The sequence below is a fragment of the Pseudorasbora parva genome, chromosome 7 (genome assembly GCF_024679245.1).
Source record: "Pseudorasbora parva isolate DD20220531a chromosome 7, ASM2467924v1, whole genome shotgun sequence".
Classification (NCBI taxonomy): Eukaryota; Metazoa; Chordata; class Actinopteri; order Cypriniformes; family Gobionidae; genus Pseudorasbora; species Pseudorasbora parva.
Window position 1 is genome coordinate 31,087,784 of NC_090178.1, and position 23,515 is coordinate 31,111,298.

A 23,515-nucleotide genomic window follows, 5' to 3' on the forward strand; every position below is an offset into this window, starting at 1 on the left:
TGAAGGATGGTTAGCTGTGGGTATACCATTGTTCTGCTAGCAAGGTACTTCAACAAAAAACTTTATTTTGTCGAAAGCACCATGATCAAAATTAGAGGACAATAACCAATGCAGCACAAAAAAACATTACAACTAAAATGTGATGCTACAGCAGTCAAAAATTAGTAGGAGGTATAGAGGCCCTTGCTTTGAATGAGCTCAGCACATCTGCAGACACAGGACATCACTAGATACTCACACTGCTCCTGTGTGATCATGTTCCACTCTTCTTCCAGTCTCTTCTGCAGTTCGGCAACTGTAGTGGGTTTCTAGGCCATAACTTTGTCGCCAATGATATTACATAGATTTTCAATGGGGTTTAGATCAGACTCTGGGCTGGCCAGTTCATTATTTCAATATTCTCACTTTCAAGGAACTGCTTTACCCGTTTTGCAGTGTGATCGGGGGCATTGTCTTGGTTGGGAGATGCTTGCAGTGAAGGAACCACATGTTGCCGAAGGAGGTTCTGATAAACAGGTTCTGAGGGTCTGCCATGTAGCTGTATAATAGGCCCAACTCCTGCTGCAGAAACATCCCCAAAACCATGCCACTTCCTCCTCCATCTTTCACGGACTTCTTTGGGCACTTTGGGTTCAGTCTTTCCCCATTTTGACGCCGAACATAAAGTTTCCCATCAGACACAAATAAATTAAACTTGCATTCATCACTAAAATGAACTTTGGACCAGTTCTCCTCTGTTCACACAACATGCTCCTCAGCAAAGTTTAGTCTAGCCTTTTGATTCTTTCTGCTGATGAGAGGATGGGTCATTGCAGAGTGAGCTTTCAGTCTGAATTCTCTTAAACGACAAGACACTGTATGGTGAGACAGATCCTTACTGTGTTCAGCTCTGAACTGGTGAGTCATTCCAGCTGCAGTGTTGAACCGATTCCACATTAAAAGTCTCTGCATTGTCCTGTCCTCTCGTGCATTGGTCTTGCGTACCTTTTTGGGTACTTGAATGAATTAGTGTCTTTGTAAAGCTTCACTATTCTAGAAATTGCAGATTTGGAATGACCAACTTCTTTTGCAATAGATGAAAGGGTCATCCCTTTGGCCTTCATCTGGACATCCTGGTGTCGTAGGGTTTCAGTCACCTTATGGCTTGCCATCTTGCAAAGTCAGTGAAAATTGGAAAGTTTGCTTCAAGTTAAATAGGGTGTGCCAGATTATTACAGAAATTAGCACCAAGTGCCAGATTAATACCCAAAGATTGAAGCTATCTGAAAGTGTTCTCTATTTTTGACCAGCGTTATTTTTCAATTGTCTTAAGTTGTATATACTGTACTTCAGAATATATTTAACTTGTGAAATATGCTTAAAAACTGCCCTTCTGCTCCTGTTAAGATCATTTCAAAAAGGACTAAGCAGTGACCTTGAAATTTAGGAAATTGTATGTTGTTCTCTAATTTTGATCTCTACTGTATACATATATATTTTTTAAATAATCACTTTGGCAAATAGTGTACCAATTTTAATGGTGCAGTTGTACTATAGTATAATATTCATTGTGGAGCATCAGTGTTGGTGTTCAGGCATATTCATGAACTAATGAATAATGAATGTAATGAATCTCTATTGTGAGTGAAACAGTCAGTGCTGGTTAAAATGTTGCATTATTTATTATTATTTTGCATATTCCTCCTTTCAGAGTTTTGATGGTGTTTTGGTTCTGACATATTTAGGTGCTTAAAGAGATACTCCACTCAAAAATGAAGTCTACCATTGTTTACTCACCTTCATGTCTTTCCAAATCTTTGTGTAAAATAAAATGTGTTTTTTTGTTTCTAAAATGAATGTCAATGGGTTCATGTTTTTTTGATTCCCAGTATTCTTCAAAATATCATCTTTTGTGATCCACAGAAGACATTCCAAAACTCATACAGACTTGTAATGACATGAGGTTGAAAAATGTTCATTTCTTTTCGTAACATATAACACTTTCTGTTCAGTGTGTTCTCATGTATAACATTAGTTAACGCACTGTAAACTAACATTTTTAAATCAAAAGTAGTATTTAAGTAAAAGTTGAAATTAACCTTAAGAATAATAAATGCTGTAGAAGTATTTTCCATTGTTTGTTCATGTTACTAATGTTAACAAACAGAACCTCATTGTAAACGTTACCATTTTTACTTTAAATCCATATTTTCTCTGAAACAGTTGATTGATTTAATAATTTGTTACATTTATATAGCGCTTTTCTAGGCAGTCAACAAAACTGAATATCATAGTCATATCAAATAGTGCTGTCAAATCGATTATCCAAAATAAAAGTTTGTACTGTGTATAATTATTATGTAGCACTCATTAATGTCTATATTTAAGAAATATTTGCTTGTATATACTGCATATGTTAATATAATTTATTATATAAAATGTATATATTATATAAATATATGTACATGCAAATATTTCTTAAATATATACATTAATGTTTGCTACATAATTTGTATATAATAAATATTTTATATATAAATAACACATTTTTCTTAAATATATAAATGTGTGTGTGTATTTATATAAACATAATAATTATACACAGTACTCACACATATATTATTTAAACACAAACTTTTATTTTGGATGTGATTAATCGATTTGACGGCACTAATAAAAAAAGGTGAACTCTTTAGTCTCAAAATATGTGATCATCTCAGGGATTCTCATTAGCTGAATCATTTTGCAACAAATGTTTTTTCGTGAGATCAGACTAATCGGAAAATCAACCTTTAGACACTATCCACAATGACCTCATGATCAGGAACATGTTCCGTATAGTGACGACGGGTGTTTAGGAACATGTTGTGATGGGGTTTTTAAGGGAGAAAGAATTTGAGAATGCCTTTAGGGCCATTCTATCCTAATGACCAAATGGCTCTTATGGTAAAAAAAAAAAAGTTTTACTGTAAAAGTACATTTTTATATTTTTTCCTGTTGTACCTCACTGTTACCCTTTCTCTGATATTGTTGCTTTCTCTTCATCCTTATTCTTCTCCAGAGAAGGTTCTGCTTCAGTCGGATCAGTGTGTGTTCTCGTCTTCCCTCAGTGCCGCTGAGAGGCTGCTCGTCTGCAGAAGAGACCTGACTGAGATCATGGTGAGATTCAGAGTGCTGCTTTCTGAACCATTGCTCTTAAAAGAAACCTGCTTTACACACCATTAGTTCCGGTCGACACACAACTGTGCAACCTTAAAGGCGCCGTATTCTAAACTTTTCTTTCTTTTCTGCCATTATTTTGTCCAAAAAAAAGTTAAAGTGGGTTAATGACAACTGGCAATAACAAAGTATAAAGTGTAAAAGAAGAAGAATAATCGGAGTGTCTGTGTTCTGTTCTCTCAGAGTCCCTTCACTGATAATGGGCAGCAGCGTTCAGTAAAGATGCTGAGCATGAACACGTGGGATGTTGCCGTGTCGCTCACAAACTGTGACTGGAGTCTCTTTAGTAACGTCCATGAGGTAAAGTCTTCACATTTCATTGCAGCACAAGAGATGGTGTACTAGAAAGCATTTCCTTGAACAGCAAACTAAAGCGAAGTTTACGTGTAAAATAGGCAATGAAGCAGTTAGAATGAATTGACACAAAAAAGCCAAGTTGAAGTAGAGCGAATCACAATAAATGTTTTACCACTAAACATATAACGTAATTTACAAGCGGTTCTGACAAAATGTCAGTTCCTGCAGTCTATTTAAAAATGTTTCATTAATTTGAAAGATTTATTAAAACAAAAACAAAATGACTCACTCATAAATACTTGTATCATTACTGGATGAATTAGCATTTTCAACAAATCAAATGAATGATTCACTGACAAATACGTTTTTTTTTAACAGTCTCTTGTAATCGATACAATCATTATTTGAAGTGTAAAGTAACTTTCAAAAGGTGATTTGCTCACTCATTTTGATCACTTTCATAGACATCAATGTTTATATAAAAACTCTTATTATAAATAAGAGTTTGACATATGGGCGCGTGCTCACATCAACCATAGCGAGAGCATGAGCATCATCGAGCTTCGTTCGGTTACGGGAACCGTCGGCAGTGCTGTCACTTTGTTTTTAGGCCACGAAATCAACAACGTCACTAAAGAAGTGTGTGAGAGAAAGATAACCTTGTTCAGCTTCCTAAATAACCCAGTGTTAAGGAAACAGTGGATGCAGTTTGTTTTTCCGAAGTGTGTTTGTTTCTTTCAAGTCAAAGCAGAAAAAATCACCACAGCATATCTTATAGCACAAATATAATAAAATCAAAGACTTCTTAGATATGAAGAAGGCGATGCTACTCTATAGGTACTCAAGATTAACATGAGACCGGCAGAAAATGTCATGTCACGTACCCTTTAAGAACACAGCTGGCTTTTGATTGAACATACTCAATAGTCTTTATTTAATACTCACATTTAATTTGAATTTTCTACAATGTTTAACAAGACCCATGTGATTTTCCCTACTGCTGTGCAGCAAGAGCTGGTGCATTTCACGCTGAGCCGCGATGCGAGCGCCGGCCACACGGTGGCGCTGGAGCAGCTATTACAGCGCTGTAATGAGACTCAGCAGTGGGTGATGACAGAAGTGCTTCTGTGCCCAACCCTCTGCAAACGTGTGCAGCTCTTCAAAAAATTCATCAAGGTCGCAGCACAGTAAGTGCACTAACGCACACACGCTGACTGAAATCATCCTATAAACTCCGAAGGACCTGAGCGATATCTAGGCATAAGAATATCATATAAACTTTCTGATTTGGGCCAGTAAGCATCCACCAAAACACCTTTGCAATCACATAGCAGCACTAAAATAACTTGTGATTGTATTTCTTTCTACTCATATAAATTAGAAGGTGCGCATACTGATGCTCTTCTCTCTCACTCTTTCGTAGCTGTAAAGCACAGAGGAACCTGAACTCATTCTTTGCGATTATAATGGGACTGAACAGTCCCGCTGTCAGTCGACTCACTCAGACATGGGAGGTAAGACGACAATAACGCCTATGCACATAAATACTCGGCAACACTACCACCACTCCACATATAAAGTAGTCTGATTTTCAGCATCAGTCTTTTTTTGTAATAAATGATGAAGCAAGAAACGAGAGTGCATTGCACTGTGCTAAACAGGAACAGTGAGTTGGCTTCAATCCTTTTGTTTTTGTACTGTCCTAATTTCAGAAAGTCCCTGGGAAGTTCAGGAAGTCGTTCGCCGAGTTGGAGAGCCTGACGGTAAGTGATTGTCTCATCACAATCTTAAGTTGCCTCCTGCTAGTCTACCTCCTGCTAGAGCATTTTGTGCTGTTTACGGCTCATTAGGATGTAATATATGAAGCTGTAATCATATCAGAGACTCTGGCCTCTAGGGAGCAAAACGGCAGGTGGCATTACAGAGGAAGAGATTTGAGACAAACCGGATGCTTTCAGGCTAAAATAACACACATGTACATGTGAATGCTTTTTCAAACCCCACAGGACCCTTCTTTAAACCATAAAGCCTACAGAGATGCCTTCAGGAAGATGAAGTCTCCCAAGATCCCTTTCCTACCTCTGCTACTGAAAGGTGCAGCCAGTCAAAACATTCACACTATCTTCAGATCATTAGTAATCTGCACATGGCACCATGTCCTATGCAGGCACAAGCTATTTGTCTGTCCACATTGAAAACATGCATGGATGAATAAATCACAATACGAGCAATAACATGCACACAACAACCTAACACAACAGAATCAGACAAGTATGATGTCATGCATCACAATTTCCGGGTCCAAACACTCTTATCAAATGCCAAAAGCAAACATGCATTCACAGTTTGCTGTAATACTAGCGGCCAGACATTGATTTCATCTTTTTACGAATCTTTCCAATATTGGGCTCTAGAATGCCGTGAATCCTGAGACTGTAATGCACAAAGTGAATTTCTAAAGGCTTAGCTTAAAATGAGTGATATGAATAAGTACTGCTCATAAATGGCTGTTGATAGAGCATTCTCAGTTGACCAATAGGCTTGGACCCGGAAACAGGATCCTTAACATCATGAACCATTAGCATGTTGTTAGCCTCATAGCATCATTGGCCAAAAAAATGACTTGGGCAATTATGCTATAAGGCTAAATATGTATTGCTTTTATTGCTTTATTAAAGTATATCTGGTTAGGACATGGTGGGAGTCTCTTTGAAAGACTTCTGGCCTTTTTTGCAACAGCACCGTGTAGTGAAATTTGAACAAACATTCTATCTGAACAGATATTACCTTCATTCATGAGGGCAACAAAACCTTTCTCGACAACCTGGTCAACTTCGATAAGCTAGTAAGTCAATAATTAGGCCTAATAGAGGCCCTTTTATTATTGATTTTGTTTTATTTAAAGGGATAGTTCACCAAATTATGGAAATAAATTGTTTTTATTTTCTAAATAGTGATGGGAGAAACAAAGCTTTTTTTTAAGCTTCGAATCAACTGAACCAATTGCTTCGCAAAACGATTCACTGCTTCGACGCGTTCGAAACACCACATGCTAGTGACCCCTGCTGGTCAGAACAGTGGAAATGCAACAAAACCTCAGGCCAAACATGCATAAAAACATATTTTACAAACGCATCATCATTGATTTATTGAAAGTCAAATCTATCAAATGCAATTAACTTTGATGTGTTCTTTTGTCAATTATCAGGGCCTGTTTTGTTTGTTCCATGGATGGCTCAGCTAAACAGGCCGATAAGAGACTATTGACTGCTGTTATTCTTTTTACTTATACTAATGTTTAATTAAAACGCCTACAAGTGTATTAAACTGATCAGAGAGCAGGTCAAATCTCACAGCGATCATTGCCCACCAGTGCTGAGCCATTGAAATTTCGATTGAATGTAACAAAGTTTAATGAAATCCTGTGACTTTGGCAGTTTGATACACGCTCCGAACCACTGATTCGAAATAAAAGATTCGTAATGGCTTCGAAGCTTCATGAAGCAGTGTTTCGAAATTGCCCACCACTAGTTCCAAACCTGTATGACTTCTTTTTTTTATGGCCAACATTAAAATTATTTTAAACCGACATGGTTTGAAACAGCATGAGGGTGAGTAAAAGATGACCGAATATTCATTTTCGTGTGAACCATCCCTTTAAATGTCATAAACTTGTTTTGGTCTCTTGATGGTACTGTATATGTGAGATGTGTTTTGTGTGCAGCACATGATTGCAGACACAGTGCGGATTATCAGGCAGTGTCGGACAGATCACATGGGTAAGTGCAGATTTACAACCGAGTATAAAATAATGTATCCTTGCTGTTTCATCTCTGCCCCACTACCGCATCTAAATGGAATTTCAAAAAAATGTACTGTCTCAAACACGTTTCCCCAAACATTTACCCCACCATCTCCTATTAGCCAGGCAAACTGATAATCACGCCCCAAAACTCGTGCCATTGGTTGAGCTAATGTTGCTGTTGCTGGTCGGACTGCTCCAACAACCAAAACGTTTTGATAGTGCCACAGTGTTTGCACTTCTCAGGAAAATCAGGATTCATTTTACAAGGGTAAATTAAGTTATGTAATTTTCCAACAGGACGTCTGTAACATGCCAACTTGCACGGGATAAGAAATCTCAGTAAAACTAGCAGAAGTGCGAGGAGTAACTTGATTTACACAGCGCGTCTCCTCCCTGTTGTCATGTGTGTATTAAGTTGCTTCCTTTTATCACTTGCGCAAACACATAATCTATATAAGCTATATATACCAGTTTAATTAAATTCTGATTGGATTTTGTTGGTAATAGGCACTTACCTAAAGCTAAAAGAAGTTATGTGCCCCTGACAAATGCTTTCAACCTTTTTTTTATATCTGAATGGTAAGCAGAACACACTTGAGGTTTGCCAAAGACTTGTCCCACCGCCTTGCGTCCCCATACTAGAAAAACTACATTTAAACAGGAAATAAGGGAATATTTACATACGCATAAAAGCACATTTTAAGGTCTGAGGTAATTTTTCTGGACATTTTTACAGAAGGTAAAAGTGGCCGTAATCTTTACTGACATTGACCGGAATGATTTCTGGATTTCTGGAATGATCAAACCTGGATAGCAGAACGTATTTTTGTGTTTAAAACAATGGCACACTTCCACTTAAATTTGAACACACACACAGGTCTGTGTATATTAATGCATAACCCAAATCTGTCTCTACACTTAAAAAAGAAAGAAAGTAGTTTGTCCCAGTTTAGGGGTTTTGAACACTGAAAGTCAGCCTCACTTCTGTTGTGTTGATTCTATAGGTTCTAATAATGATTTTTTGCTTTTGTCCATCAGGAAACATGTTTTCCCAGAAGGACAGTGTGGAAGTGAGAACGTACATCAATTACCTGCACGTCATCGACAATCAACAGACTCTGTTTGAGCTCTCACACAGACTAGAGCCCAGGACATAGAACAACTCCATACATCCTAAATCAACTACTGAACCATACGGGACAACATCCTCCCTCTTACAGAAGACTGGGATAAGTAAGTCCTCCACAAGGGGGAGACACACTCACACCAACCACACCGAGCAGATCGTATCGAGTGTATCGTACAGCCAAAGAAATCTCTACAAGATCAATGATGTGAAAGGAAGAAAGAAGCTGAATCGTGCAAGACTGTGAAATAAAAAAATGGCTTCTGAAATCTACAGAACAGTTGCAACATGAATGAAACATTACAGTGATCCAGTACAGACACCGCATGTTGAGAATCAGTTGTTTTTCTACAGCAGACTTTCACTCAGTAGTGTAGGACAAAGTTTTAGTTGTTTTGAGGCAGAGTAGTTTAATGAATCAAGCCAGTGGATCTTTTTTAGCATATGCATATATGAGAAAATAATCTTCATTCATATGTACTCCAAATTTGAGTTACATGCACAAATCATAAAACAATTGAATGCATTTTTAGATCACGTCCAACAAAGTATTTGTAGACAATCAGAAAAATATCTCAAGGCAGCACACTGTATTTTAGGTACAGCATCGCTACCAGAAGCAAGAAGTAGAACTCTAGAATAAAGCGACCATTCGTTGAACTTGCACACACTATAAGGACATCTTTAAATAATGCATATCTTTAAGAAAAGATATGCAATTTATTTTGCAGAAATAATTCTGGACTAACGTCATTGGAAAGACTGTTTGACACAACTGTGGTCAAAGGATCTGTAATGGCTTACACTAGATGGTGCTTGTGAAAAGCAAATGCAAAGATTTCTTGTGTAAGTTGTACTTTCACTTGTGAGACATTAAGATATTTATTGAACAACAAAGTTGTCCCTGATTCAGAAGGGAAGAAAACACCAAGGTTTTAAATACAAAGGAATGTAATGTAAATGTGTTCAGATGGTCTGAAGGATTTGGCGACGCCATTGATGGACCAGTCTGATAATGTCTGTGAGGTTCATAATATGTGAACTCTGTAAATATTAAGACTTTTTTTTTTTAAATAAATGATAATAAAACAAAAAACAGGCCATAAAGCAATAGAAAGGTGTAGATCTCACCTTCAGAAAAAAAAATGTTAGCAGTGACTGACTGTAGCTGCTGTTTGCACTAGTTTTCTTTACTAAGAGCCTGACATTAAAGAAAAATAAAATCCACGGCGTTTCTTTTTTGTGTGTGCCCATGCTGTAAAATACATCATCTGCATCATAGTTTGCCTTGCTTTGAATATTACAATCTTTCAAAATGTAAACTAGACACTTACTTCCACCTAGCGGTAGGAATGTGAACTGACAGACATTCCTAAGTCCTGTTGAGTGTAATTGTTTTTGACTGTACTAAAGCATTAACATACAATAATATGTTTACATAGATTAAGAAAACATGCCAAGTTAAAATACTTATTTCTCTGAAAAACAACGCGCGTTTAGTGTCGGAATGTATGTTTTTGTTTTGGTCTGTGATCCCGCCCACTGTTAATTTACCCAATAGTATTTCGACACCCTGGGCTGGCAGTTGTCTGAAAATGCACCGCATATTTGTGGAATCATCATCTTTACGTGGGTTGTGCATCTGCAAGGCTCCTCAGCGCAGAACAATTTAATGTTTTGAGGAGTTTTTGTGGCTGTGAATACTTCGGAATCACAGATTGTACGTCTTGGAAGTAGGACCAAAATAAGAATTTTCACTGGAAAATTACATCTGAACAAGCAAGTAACGTGTCTGCCACTTTTGTTCTGACCAACGGAGGAAAAAAAGGCATTAGCCTACAATAAATCATGCACTAAAAAGAAATCATGCACTAAATCATCTCACATCAAACCGTGTAAATTATTGTTTTTACTGTGTTCTCAAATTGTTCAAGTTAACAACAGCAGCATTGTGTGACTGTATTTAGTGTGTATTAGTGTTACCTGTAGATTTTAATTTCTGAAAAGTTTAATCTTTTGCTTTTGACTCTGGGTGAATCTCCAGTTCTCTGAGTCTGACGAGCACAGTTTTCCTTTGTGTGTTAACATTTCCTATTGAAATAGAACAGTGGGAATGAGGGGAATTTGAATGGCTCGAGCTGTTTTTTGTTAAAACAACCTATAGTTTCTAATTTGCAGCTGTGAACATTATTGTTTGTAAAAGTATTGCTCGTAGTTTTGATAAAATCTCAGTGGCTACAGAAACTTCCAGTATAATTCTCTCACGGGATCACAACTCCCATACAATCATAACTTATAATACAATATATACTATATTGCCAAAAGCATTGGGACATCCCTCCAAATAATTCAATTCAGGTGTTCCAATCACTTCTATGGCCACAGGTGTACAAAATCAAACACCTAGCCATGCAGACGCTTCTACAAACATTTGTGAACGAATGGGTCACTCTCAGGAGCTCAGTGAATGTGGTAGAAAGTAGTAGACCACGAAGTGGCCACGTAAAGTCACAGAGTGGGGTCAGTGCATGCTGAGGCACACAGTACGCAGAAGTCAGCGTCTTTCTGCAGAGTCAATAGCTACAGACCTCTAAACTTTGTGTGGCCTTCAGATTAGCTCAAGAACAGTGTTTAGAGAGCTTCATGGAATGGGTTTCCATGACCGAGCAGCTGCATCCCAGCCTTACATCACCAAGTGCAATGCAAAGCGTCAGATGCAGTGGTGTAAGGCACGCCTCCACTGGACTCTAGAGCAGTGGAGACGTGTTCTCTGGAGTGACCAAACACACTCCTAAATCTTGTAGAAAGCCTTCCTAGAAGAGTTGAAGCTGTTATAGCTGCAAAGGGTGGGCAACTCCATATTAAACCCTACGGATTAACAATGGGATGTCATTAAAGTTCATGTGCATGCAAAGGCAGGTTTCCTAAAACTTTTGGCAATATAATGTATATTATCAAATATAGTAAGCCTAACATATTAAAATAAAATTATTATTTTTTGTTTAATATGAATGCCAGAAATTAATACATTTTTAGTGTATTAATACTCTTTTAAGAGAGTACATTAGCTTATGGAGCCTGCAAAGCCAAAAAAAGATTTCATGTGGTCTGTAAATGGTGACTTGTTAATACACTCGATCTTGGATCTCATTAAGAGTGTGAATCTTCTCGTACGCTCAATTGGCTTACTGTGCGTCTCCGCTGTCTCAGTGAGAACTGATGACGAATTGTCTAAACAGTTACTGATCCATCCTGTTCTGGGCCATTATTACCTGCTGTGAGGCCGCTGCTGGACTCACTGAGAGGGGAGGGACAGCGCCACAGCTTGTGCTAACCTCTCATTTCCCTCTCTGGGACAGATATATCATTTTCTTGTCTCCTGGTCTGCGTCATAGAAAGGAACTATACAGACAAACACAGCAGCAGATGTTGTGTGTTTTGTGATTGTGTACGCCATAGATTTTTATGTTTAATACCTTTTAAAATAGCTACTGTTGAACAAAATCGCATTTGAACAGTTCAGCAATACACTATAAAAGTTATTAAATCACGTCGTGAGGGGAAAAAATGGACCAAGCGTGTCATTCAAAGATGATAACAAATTGGTTTCTGTACCGACGTGAGATGAATCATACTGATCTATCTGTATTCATCAGGAGAGGAAGGTCAAACACACCTCAATTGAAAATCAGTATCAGCCTGGTTCATAATCTACTGGGACTCTCTCATTGTGTGGCACTCCAGGAGATTGTGTCACTCACTGGACACTGAGCTGCTTTACATTTAATTAAGTTAATAACAACGTCAACGTTAATACTTACAGTACAATACTTATTACAATAATTACATTTTCTATTGTATTTTGATTTTGTGTACAATTTTTGTTATATTTTTAGTTATCAGACTAGGCCTGCACAATTTGGGGGGAAAGTCAAATTGTGATTTTTCTGTAACCCCCCTCTCTGAGAAAAGAACTGCACTAAAGTCATTTTAAAGAAGGGAAGATGTGTCCGGAGTTTAGCCGACCGGATACGGCGAATGTTTAATCTGTCAACAAGCTCTGCTTCACCTTCGTTGCTCTGGTTGGTTGTAGCCCTATCCTATCGCGTGCAGAGGGAGTTTGAAAGACAACCGTTTATCCCGCCCCTTGGATTGAGCCTTGTCAATGGTGAGTGACCAAACATCTTGATGTGTGTCTGGCTTGTCAGGCTAGGAAACAATGAGACAACCCCCAAAACAGGAATGGTTTTACAGGTGGAGGCCACTGAAAAAAATGTTTTCCCCCAAACTCATCTTTTCTGACTCTTTTTCACCAGTTTTTGCATTTGGCTAGGGTCAGCGACACTACTGGTAGCATGAGACGATACCTGGACCCTACAGAGATTGCACAGGCAGTCCAACTCCTCCAGGATGGCAAGGCAAGGCAAGTTTATTTGTATAGCACATGGCAATTCAAAGTGCTTTACATGGAAATTAATTAAAATAGTGGTAACATATGCATGAGAAAAAAGAATACCATGTGTAAAAACAAGGATAGTTAAAACAGTTGTAAAGATAATTTAATAATAAAATAAATTGGTCAGATCCACAATAGGGGTCTGATATAAAAATAAAACATCCTTCAGTTTTCAGCCTACATACATTTACCATCTTTATTAGAAACACCTCTCCTTCATTTCTTTCTCAAACACGTTCATAACATCCATTTTAATCACTATTCTCAGATTTTTACTCAGGAATCTTCTTGTTAAACTCATTTTTACTCATCATACCCTCCACAGATTTCCACATACTCAAACCTTATTGTCAAACTAACTATTTCCATTAAACCCAGTTTTCACTCATCATATTTAACTCAAATGAACATATCAAATAACAATAACCAAAGATAAGAACAAAGGTAAACTAAAACTAAATTATAAAAAGAATAACGAGATAAGATAGGGTGCAATCAGTTGGACATACAGTGGCTCAGGGCTCATTCAGTAAACGCACAGCTGAACAGATGTGTTTTGAGTCTGGATTTGAATGTGGCTACTGTTGGAGCACATCTGATCTGTTCAGGAAGCTGGTTTCAACTATGGCTGGCATAATAGCTAAAGGCCTTGCTTTGAGTGAACTCTTGGTATTTCTAACTGACTTGATCCTGCTGATCTAAGTGATCTGTTGAGTTTGTATTTAATCAGCATATCTGCGATGTATTGAGGTCCTAGGTCATTGAGTGATTTATAAACAAGTAGTAGAACTTTAAAATTGATCCTAGATGTAACTGGAAGCCAGTGTAAAGACCTGAGGACTGGTGTGATATGGTCATATTTTCTGGTTCTGCTCAGAATCCTGGCAGCAGCGTTCTGTATGAGCTGAAGCTGTCTAATGGTCTTTTTGGGAAGGCAGGTGAGAAGGCCATTACAATAGTCCACCCTACTGGTGATGAAAGCATGAACGAGTTTCTCTAAGTCTTGCCTGGAGACAAAACATCTAATTTTTGCAATATTTTTTCAGATGATAGTATACTGATTTAGTTATTACATTGACATGACTACTGAATCTCAGGTCTGATTCCAAGATCACTCCAAGATTCCTGACTTGATTTTTTTGTTATCAGGCCTTTAGCCTTGAGATATGCGTTCACCTTGAGAATGTCATCTTTGTTTCCAAATGTAGTGATTTCGGTTTTGTCTTTGTTTAACTGAAGATAGTTTTGGCACATCCAGTTGTTAACTTCATCAATGCATTTGCACAGGGAGTCAATGGGGCTGTAGTCATTAGGTGATAGTGCTAAGTAGATCTGAGTATCGTCAGCATAGCTGTGGTAAGAAATATGGTTTTTTCTCATTATTTGGCTCAGTGGCAGCATATACAGGTTAAACAGGAGTGGTGCAAGAATTGACCCTTGTGGGGCTCCGCATGTCATGAACGTCCACTCAGACTTATGATCTCCTATTTCAGTGAAATGGACAATGCAAAAAAGACTCGTATATCAATATGACTATAAAATTATAATAATAATAATAGTTTTCTAATTTTACTTTTTACAACAGCTGGTTTATAATCACTTCTCTTTATAGGAAGATGGCTGGTGCATGTTGCGTTATCAAATACACATTATAAGCGGCCCAATCACACAGCAGATGCAAAGATGGACGAACCAAGACAATGAAAAAAGAGAGACGTGTCTGATGCAGCCCTGCATCAGACAAAATCATAATACCAGTACATACATTGTTTCACTGATTAAAATATAATATTCATTCATTAAATATGCATTTAACTTTACATTAGCAATGTTTCTGTCTACCTATTTCTATGCACATTGTGGGATATTGTGTTAAAAAAAACACTGGATGGAACCGATGCGCAAAAAAAAAAAAAAAAAAAAACTTGAGGCGGATTTGTTTTTTTTATACATGCACATATGATGAAAACAGATTTAACAAATAAATGATGCGATGCGCAAGAAAAAGAGTCATGTGACTTCAACAGATCATATGAGATGGCATAACTTGACCAACCAGCGCACAAGTTGCATTGCACGGCATCTTAAATGTTGGTTTGACTATTCTGAAAGGCCCGAGTCCAAGTCTTTCATCAAAATGGTTTGATATAAGAACCTAGCATTCCCAAACACCAGCCATCCGCCTCTGAACGCAAGAAAACATGACAGCATTTGTTATTGCGTTTCATCTCTGTGCTCTGAGACGCAATTAGCTCATGAAAAAAGAGCCACAGTGGCTTCTCCGATTGCAGTATTTTCTCAGGAAGCGGCAATTTTGTTCTCTTGAACACATGGGATGGGAACGGTACTTTATTAGTAAATGTTTTATGCTGTACTCCAATTTTGCGCGTTTGATAAATTCACAACTATATATGTAAACAAAACTAATTACATAAAAAATAGCTTTAATTATTTGAGCTAAAATTATGGTTCTATCAACGCCATACTGTTTATATAAGAACCTCCTCTATGGGCGTAATGAAGTTGGTCTTTCATTACACAGAGAGAAGCAGAGCCGCTCCTGCCAGTACCCACTTTGCAGGTGGTTGGGGTGTTTTGAGATGGAAGCTCCAGATGTAGGTGGGGCCACGGAGTTTGGTGCGGTACACTGGGCACTCGTAGGTGTTCTTCACATCCTGCTGGTCGGTGGGCACAGCACGTATGTACAGCACTGGCATGGCCGTAGTCAACTCCTTCAAAACAGCCTCTGATAACAAGCCGGAGGAGCTATCCCAGCGAGCACCTGTGGTACGAACCCAGATAGTCGTCTATCATTCATCCACACAAACACGAAATTCACTTCAGAATAGAGTTCATACTCACCCTCTATGTAGAGTCCATGGATGTACGCTCCCTCTCGAGGAGGATGCCCATAATCATCCTTGGTTTTTTTGGTGACGTCCACAGACAGACTCATCCTGTCTAAAGGCCACTTGTTTTTTCGGGCTATACTCTGCAGAATCGCTAATAAAACAAAACATTGTCAGCACAATGACAGCTCGATCTCTTTATGTATGTGTGTGTTAATGTGTGCATTTGTCTCACCTGTGAGAAATGATTGAGGACTGAAGAATCCTGAGATCCAAACCACGGCAGGAAACACAAAGTCTTGAGTCCACGTGTCCAACTCCCGACACTGAGCTAGAATGTCACTAAACCTGCAGAATATGATTTTGCAGACCTCATCACTCAAGCCTACCGTATGTCATACGGTACAGAGTTGTTCAATTTTTCTATAACATGAAGGTTAGTGTACCACAGAGCCAGTGTTTTGGTTGAAGGGTATGCCAGCCTGCTCCAGCTCTCTGGAACGCTATCGTAGAATAGAGCCGTTTGGAGCAGCTCCATGTCTGAAGAAAGACTCAATTCACCCTGTTATGTGTTAGAGAACACATTGTATTTAAAAAAAAAAAAGGAGAAAAAAAGTGCATATATAATTGAGAAAATGTAGATTTTTACATTCTGCTATATATATATATATATATATATATATATATATATATATATATATATATATATATATATATATATATATATATATATATAAATAAATAGTTTTAACTTGGGATATTTTGCAGTTGAATATATAATACGAGGGTTTTGTTTATAAATGATCAATTTCTTAATGTATTAATATATTAAATAATATTCATTAATTTTAATTATTTAATTTATTATATCATTTTTTAAGTTTTATACATATATTAACATTTCTGGTTTAGTGTTTAGTGGTACTTGAGCCTTGTTAAGTCTGTAGGGGTATAAAAGACAAAACGGTTGTAAAACTGCATGACATTACATCATTCACAGGCACAGGGAATGAAGAGATAGCAATGTTACATTCTTTGTGGTTTCTTTTTTAATAGTAGAAATATTTGAATGTAGCAAAAATGTGTAATGTCTGATAGAAATAAAAATTAAATGAAATCCATGGAGAAGTAATAGTTCACCCAAAAATGCAAATTCAGTCACTGCCTCACTCTCAAGTTGTTCCAAACCTGTATGAATTTCTTTCTTCTGCTGAGCACAAAATAAGATATTTTGAAGAATATGGGTAACCAGTTGACAGTTGATGGGCCCCATTTTCATTTTTGGGTGAACTATCGCTTTAAGTATATAAATTATTGTCAGACTGAGTTTATGCAAACTTATGGCTTGATCGACGCATGGAAATATAAGAATCCGACATCTAGGCAATATTCTTTTTTTTCTGCAGCGCATCAGATTTATTCTAGGATTGATTTCATCTTTATAGACAAGAGAATGTTACCACTACTTAGATCATGTGAATACACAGGTATAGTAATTTCTGACCATAGCCCCGTACTGATGACTCTCTGCTTTCCTAATAACATTCCACCCCAGGGTATGTGGAGATTTAATTCCAGATTATTGACGGATGAGAAGTTTGTTGATTTCTTATCTAATCAGATAGACTACTTCTTTGAAACAAACCGCACACCGGGTATGACTCACTGCATCCTCTGGGAGACAATGAAGGCCTTTTTAAGAGGCCAAATAATTTCATACAGTGTAGCAATGAGGAAAAAAAGAATGGAGAGGATTAATCAGATTATCTCAAGGATAAATGATATAGATCAAGAACATTCTAGAACCCCCACTGATACTCTATATAAGGAGAGAGGAGTATTACAGTCAGAATTAGATAACCTGACTACAGAGGCAGAGGAGGCGCTCTATTTGAGATCTAAACAGCGAGAATTTGAATATGGTGAAAGGGCTAGCAAGCTGCTCTCGCACCACCTGAGACAAACAGCTGAAGCTAATTACATAGCTGAAATTCAGACAGCAAATGGAGTAACCGCAGACCAATTGAATATTAACAAGCAGTTTAAAAATTTCTATGAGGAATTGTATACATCAGAACCATGTGACAAGGCGAATATGGCAAGTTTTTTCGCCAAATTAGAAATACCTACCATCAGTGAACAAAATAAAGCCAATCTTGAACAATCTATATCAACTGTAGAGATAGAACAAGCTATTAAACAAATGAAAAGTGGAAAAGCACCTGGCCCCGATGGGTTTATAATTGAATTCTATAAAAAGTTTTCAGGAAAATTATCCCCTATTTTGAAAGAGGTGTTTAAGGAAATAACTGAGCAAATTTTTTTACCATCAACAATGTCTCAGGCTATTATTACAGTTGTACACAAAAAAGGTAAAGATCGTCTAAAATGCGATTCATATCGCCCTATAAGTTTGCTTTCAAATGATTATAAGATACTAGCTAAGGTTTTAGCAATGAGGTTGAATCCTGTCATGCAATCTATTATTCATCAAGACCAGACTGGGTTCATACCTGGACGGCAGCTCTCAAGTAATCTCAGAAGACTTTTCAATATACTTTATTCACAAGGTAGCTCACGACTACCAGAGGTTCTGTTGTCATTAGACGCACATAAAGCCTTTGACCGCATAGAATACATGTATTTGTTTACAGCTCTAAAACACTTTGGTTTTGGATCCAGTTTTTGCACTTGGATCAGTATACTCTATTCACATCCAACTGCTTGTATAAGAACCAATAGGGTAATATCAGATTATTTTCGTCTGCACAGGGGTACAAGGCAGGGCTGCCCCCTGTCACCACTCTTATTTAACATAGCAATAGAACCCCTAGCTATAGCTTTAAGGAAGGAGGTAGATCTGCTGGGTATAACTAGAGGTGGGAGCACCCACAAGATTTCGCTGTATGCAGATGACCTCATAATTTATATATCCAACCCAGACATGTCCATACCTAAAGCGATAGAACTTATAAACAGTTTTGGGGGAATATCAGGATATAAGATAAATTTTAATAAAAGTATATTATTCCCAATTAATAATGAGGCAAAGCAGTTAGACCTCAAAAAATTCCCATTCAAAACAACTCACGATTCTTTTAAGTATTTGGGAATTTCAGTGACAAGTACATTCAAAGAGCTATATAAATGTAATTTCACTGTATTGATGGAAAACACTAAAAAAGATTTAAACCGATGGTCCTTATTACCTATCTCACTGGCAGGCAGAATAAACACAATTAAGATGTCTGTTCTACCAAGGTTTTTATTTTTATTTCAAAATGTCCCATTGTTTATCCCCAAATCTTCCTTTAAGGAGTTAGACAAACTTTTATCTTCCTTCATATGGAATAAAAGCATTCCGAGAATCCGAAAAGCATTTTTAGAAAGACAGAAGGATGAAGGGGGACTGGCATTGCCCAACTTTCTGTATTATTACTGGTCATGTAATATTGATAAAGTTATTTATTGGGCAGGAAATTTGGATCAGGAGAATAAACCTGTTTGGGTGGAGATGGAACAAACATCTTGTGGTCCAATCTCGCTGTTCTCAATGCTTTGTGGCCCACTACCACTCAACAGAAAACATCTGACAAGCAACCCATTGGTGACTAGCTCTCTAAAAATATGGGCTCAGTTTAGGTCACACTTTAAGCAAAAACAAGCACTTTCCTTATTACCCATTACTTCCAATGCACTGTTTCCACCATCCCTTATTGATCATGCTTTCCAGGCATGGTTTAGAAAGGGACTCAGGTGTGTAAGGGATTTTTTTCAGGGTGGTAGTTTTGTCTCTTTTGATCATATGACCAAAGCATTTGATATTCCCAAATCTAATTTTTATAGATATCTGCAAGTGCGAAGTCTAGCCAAAAAATATTTGAATACCCTTTCGGCCCCTCCTCCTCATTGCTGGATTGAGGAGCTCTTTGACTTGAGTATATCTGAACGAGGTCTGATATCAACAGTATACAGTTTGATCCAAAGAGCGGCCTCTCCATCTTTAGATTTTTTAAAGAGACAATGGGAAGAGGATTTGGGAAGTGCAGTTGAAGAAACAGTCTGGCAATCAGCCATTAGGAGAATTCATTCGACATCCATTTGTGTCAGACACGGACTACTGCAATTTAAGATAATCCATAGGCTACACTTTTCTAGAAGTAAACTGGCAAGAATATTTCCAGAAATAGACCCAACATGTGTTAGATGTCAAAGAGGCCACTTTGGGTCATATGTTTTGGACATGCCCAGCTCTTGGACCATTCTGGTCTGCTGTGTTTGAGACGTTTTCATACATGTGTGGAAAGGAGATAAAACCGGATCCCACATTAGTAATATTTGGTGTGACATCTGAGAACCTCTCACTACCACCAGGTCAGTCAGATGCACTGGCTTTTTCTTCTTTGTTGGCTCGACGACTAATACTTCTAAAATGGAAGTCAAATAAACCACCAACACACATTAAATGGGTAGAAAATGTCATGACATATTTAAAGTTAGAGAAACTGAGACATTCCATGCAAGGCTCTGTCAACAAATTTTTTAAAGTCTGGAGGCCTTTCCTTTCATATTTTGAAGATAGATTCAACCCAAACACTAACTGTTAGCTCCCCTCCCAATCCCCCCCCCCCCCCCACACCCAGTGGTTTTGTTTGTTTGTTTGTTGGTTTTGTTTCATATAACGGTTGCAATGTTGTATTAACATTTTAATTTGTTATTGTCATTGTTGTTTAAATGTTTGGAAAATTCAATAAAAAGATTTGTCTAAAAAATTATTGTCAGACTATTCAAAGAGGATACATATAAGCAAAATCATCGTTACCTAATTATTATTAATGAGCAATACCTTTATCGTAATAAGATTAATTCATTTACATTCTGCCATTTGGAGGACACTTTCACACATTATTTAGTTGGGTAAAAAATGAGTTAAGAAATTCATGAGGCGCAGTATTCAAATGCAACAGCTTCTGAATAATCAGGGATTAACCGCACTGATTGTTTTGTCTGGCTCCTACCTTTAGTCCCATGTCCAGCTCTTTTAAGGATCTGTGTATCTCTGCCAGCAGCAGATTCATCCGCTCACACTCCTGCAGGCACACCAGGATGTACGGGCTCCTCTCAACTGTCTTAGACATGAGCTCTGGCAGATTGTACTCCTCAGGTAACTTCTCCAGCATGTCATCCAGCACAATCTTCACCTGAGCAAGGAAGAAGAAGAAAAAATTAGCATGCATTGTAGTTATACACTCTAAATACAGGCAGGCTGATCCCATATAGGAGAACCTTTTTAAACATTGTTTATTCATTAGGAGAAAGCGGAAGAAAACTAAGGTACTATAAAGAACACAGAAATCCATAAGCAGATCAAAATCGCCTACAATGTAAAGACAGCAACTTTTTATTATCCAATAAACCATATAGCCTCATCGGTTTCAATTCATTTTAATGGTCCCTTTTACACAGTAGGCCCTATTACAGTATATACCCAGTGCAATGCGACGAAAGGTTTTTTTTTTTTTTGTGCTAGTTTCAGCCCGACACAGTTATCATTTTCACGTCCAGCACCATGTTGTTTAAATAGCTAACGGACTCACCCATCTGTTCTCTCATGGATGCATTGTTGGCACATTACTATTTTGAGGCAACTGAAATCAACTGTACCATTGACCAACAAAAACCTGGTCTAAAGTCAATGCTGCAATATTTTTTTATTGCAATATAAAGCATGTACATTCTGCTTATTATAAACAGGGATGCGCAGGAACACACAAACATTTTTAAATATTAAAATATATATAAAATAATTCTCTCTGGAGTAGCGTTCAGTATTTCTGCTCGCAAATGCCGCCATGTATATAGCGAATCCGTCATGGTGCAAGTGATTGGGGGAATGGGAGATGGCACTGATTGGTTTATTGCACGTTTCGTCCAAACACACCCATGACTCATTAAGAGACTAGGTACAATCCTTTTGGACCAAGAGCAGTTAAAGGGTTACTTCACCTAAAAATGACATTTACTTATCCTCATATCATTCGACACCAGTAAGACCTTTGTTCTTCTTCGGAACACAAATAAAGATATTTTTGTTGAAATCCGATGGCTCAGAGAACCCTCCATTGGCCGCGAGTACATTTCCTCTCTCAAGACCCATAAAAGGCACTAAAGACATAATTAAAAAGTCCATCTCACGAGAGTGGTTCTGCAATCATTTTATGAAGTGACGAGAATAGTTTTTGTGTGCAAAAAAAACTAAATAACGACTATCGTGATCGTTATTTAGTTTTCAATTATTTATTTAGTGCCGATTTCAAAACAAAGCTTTGTGAAGCTTCAAACCGGTATGAATCAGTGTATCGAATCAGCGATTCGGATTGACAAAGTCATGTGATCTTATCATGATACGCTGATTCATAATACTCTGAAGCTTCACAAAGCAGTGCTTTGAAACCGTGCATTCAAAAGTGGATTCGGACACACCCATAGGGCACCTGCAGAATGCGCTTAGATCGATAAAGGGCCCATTCTGTTGATTAAAGCTTGGAACATACTCTGCAAGAACAAAGAAATTTGTTCGTTTTCTCGAGGTGGCAAGAACAAGAATAAAGTTTGTTCTGGCAGTACATTCCATACTTCACGAGAAAAGCAGGTGCCGATCATCTGCGTTTCCCCACATTAAATGTATGACCAATCACACAATAGTTCTCAGACACCCGCAAGAAAAAAGTGCTGCTCAGGCGATGTGTCGAGAACAAGCTGCGAGAACTCCCAAACCTGTGTGAGAACTTTTTTCTCTGTTCTTGCTGAGTATGTTGCAGCCTTAAGTAATGTTGCACCTACATGGCAACTTAGTCTAACCCTAACCTTACCAGAGTCTACTTATACTCTACAAACACAGTTAGTAGACATGTAGGTGCAACATTACTTAGAGTATTAGTAGACTCTGGTAAGGTTAGGGTTAGAATAAGTTGACATGTAGTTGCAAAGTTACATAGTCAGCAGAATGTTCAAAATGGACCATCAAAATAAAGTGTTACGGCAATAAATACATAAAACACACACACACACACACACACGCAACACAACAAAGCATACATAAATGTGCAAAAGTTTAGAGTCAGTAAAAAAAATCAATACTTTTATTTAGTAATCAAATTGAAATGTTGCAAATTACCTTCTCCTCGACGCACTGTGATGCTCCCTCTCCTGTGGATGAGTCTCTAGGCTGCAGTTCCAGTAAAGTTTTGAAGAGGGCATCAGACGTGGCTGTCATAAACTCAATCTCAGCATTAGGATGCATGCTGTAGAGACCAGGGCTCTCCGAGGGCAATCTCTCATCTACGTAGCTGTGATACCCAATGTAGTCCAGATCAGGAGGTGCTGGAAAACCAGGACAAAAGAACAGCTCCCCTTCAAACTGGAGAGAGAGGCTAAGTCACTCTAGAGATCATGGAGTAACTGGGAGAAGCTTCGTTTCTAATGAGAGGACAGTCTTCCTATTAGATTTCTATTGAAGGTGGCGAAGTAGGCAAAATAATGGCTACAAAACATGATCTAATCAAGTGACATGACAGGATTTTAGGGTGCAAATAACATTTTTTTCCCCTTTACATTTTGTCTTGATCAGCCTTGTAACATTTCACCACACTAACCCTCACTAACGGATGAAGGTGTGTGTGGTAATCGATTGCAGGGCTGGTGCTGGGCACTGGGAGAGTAATGCAGCGCTGTGGAAAGGCTAAAGGATAAACTCTGTGATTGATGGCTGCTCATCCTGGGGC

The 23,515-nt window shown here is 37.9% G+C and overlaps 2 protein-coding genes across 3 annotated transcripts in view; one reads left to right on the top strand and one right to left on the bottom strand.

The window, feature by feature from the left end:
* The window catches only part of rapgef5b (Rap guanine nucleotide exchange factor (GEF) 5b), a 92,957-nt gene extending 83,304 nt beyond the window's left edge, over positions 1-9,653 (top strand). For both annotated transcript variants that reach the window (XM_067449056.1, XM_067449057.1), the window contains 9 exons: positions 3,041-3,138; positions 3,382-3,498; positions 4,504-4,682; positions 4,919-5,009; positions 5,208-5,258; positions 5,502-5,589; positions 6,276-6,340; positions 7,220-7,274; positions 8,339-9,653. In XM_067449056.1, the coding sequence (XP_067305157.1) occupies positions 3,041-3,138; positions 3,382-3,498; positions 4,504-4,682; positions 4,919-5,009; positions 5,208-5,258; positions 5,502-5,589; positions 6,276-6,340; positions 7,220-7,274; positions 8,339-8,457 (863 nt within the window). In that variant the 3' untranslated portion in view covers positions 8,458-9,653. The remainder of the gene's footprint in view (positions 1-3,040; positions 3,139-3,381; positions 3,499-4,503; positions 4,683-4,918; positions 5,010-5,207; positions 5,259-5,501; positions 5,590-6,275; positions 6,341-7,219; positions 7,275-8,338) is intronic.
* Positions 9,654-12,675: 3,022 nt separating this feature from the next.
* The window catches only part of si:dkey-233k19.3 (dynein axonemal heavy chain 11), a 144,784-nt gene continuing 133,944 nt past the window's right edge, over positions 12,676-23,515 (bottom strand). The window contains exons 76-81 of the mRNA XM_067449867.1: positions 22,909-23,151; positions 20,750-20,932; positions 16,178-16,293; positions 15,967-16,079; positions 15,745-15,885; positions 12,676-15,664 (exon numbers count right to left, since the gene is read on the bottom strand). Of these exons, the coding sequence (XP_067305968.1) occupies positions 15,417-15,664; positions 15,745-15,885; positions 15,967-16,079; positions 16,178-16,293; positions 20,750-20,932; positions 22,909-23,151 (1,044 nt within the window). The 3' untranslated portion in view covers positions 12,676-15,416. The remainder of the gene's footprint in view (positions 15,665-15,744; positions 15,886-15,966; positions 16,080-16,177; positions 16,294-20,749; positions 20,933-22,908; positions 23,152-23,515) is intronic.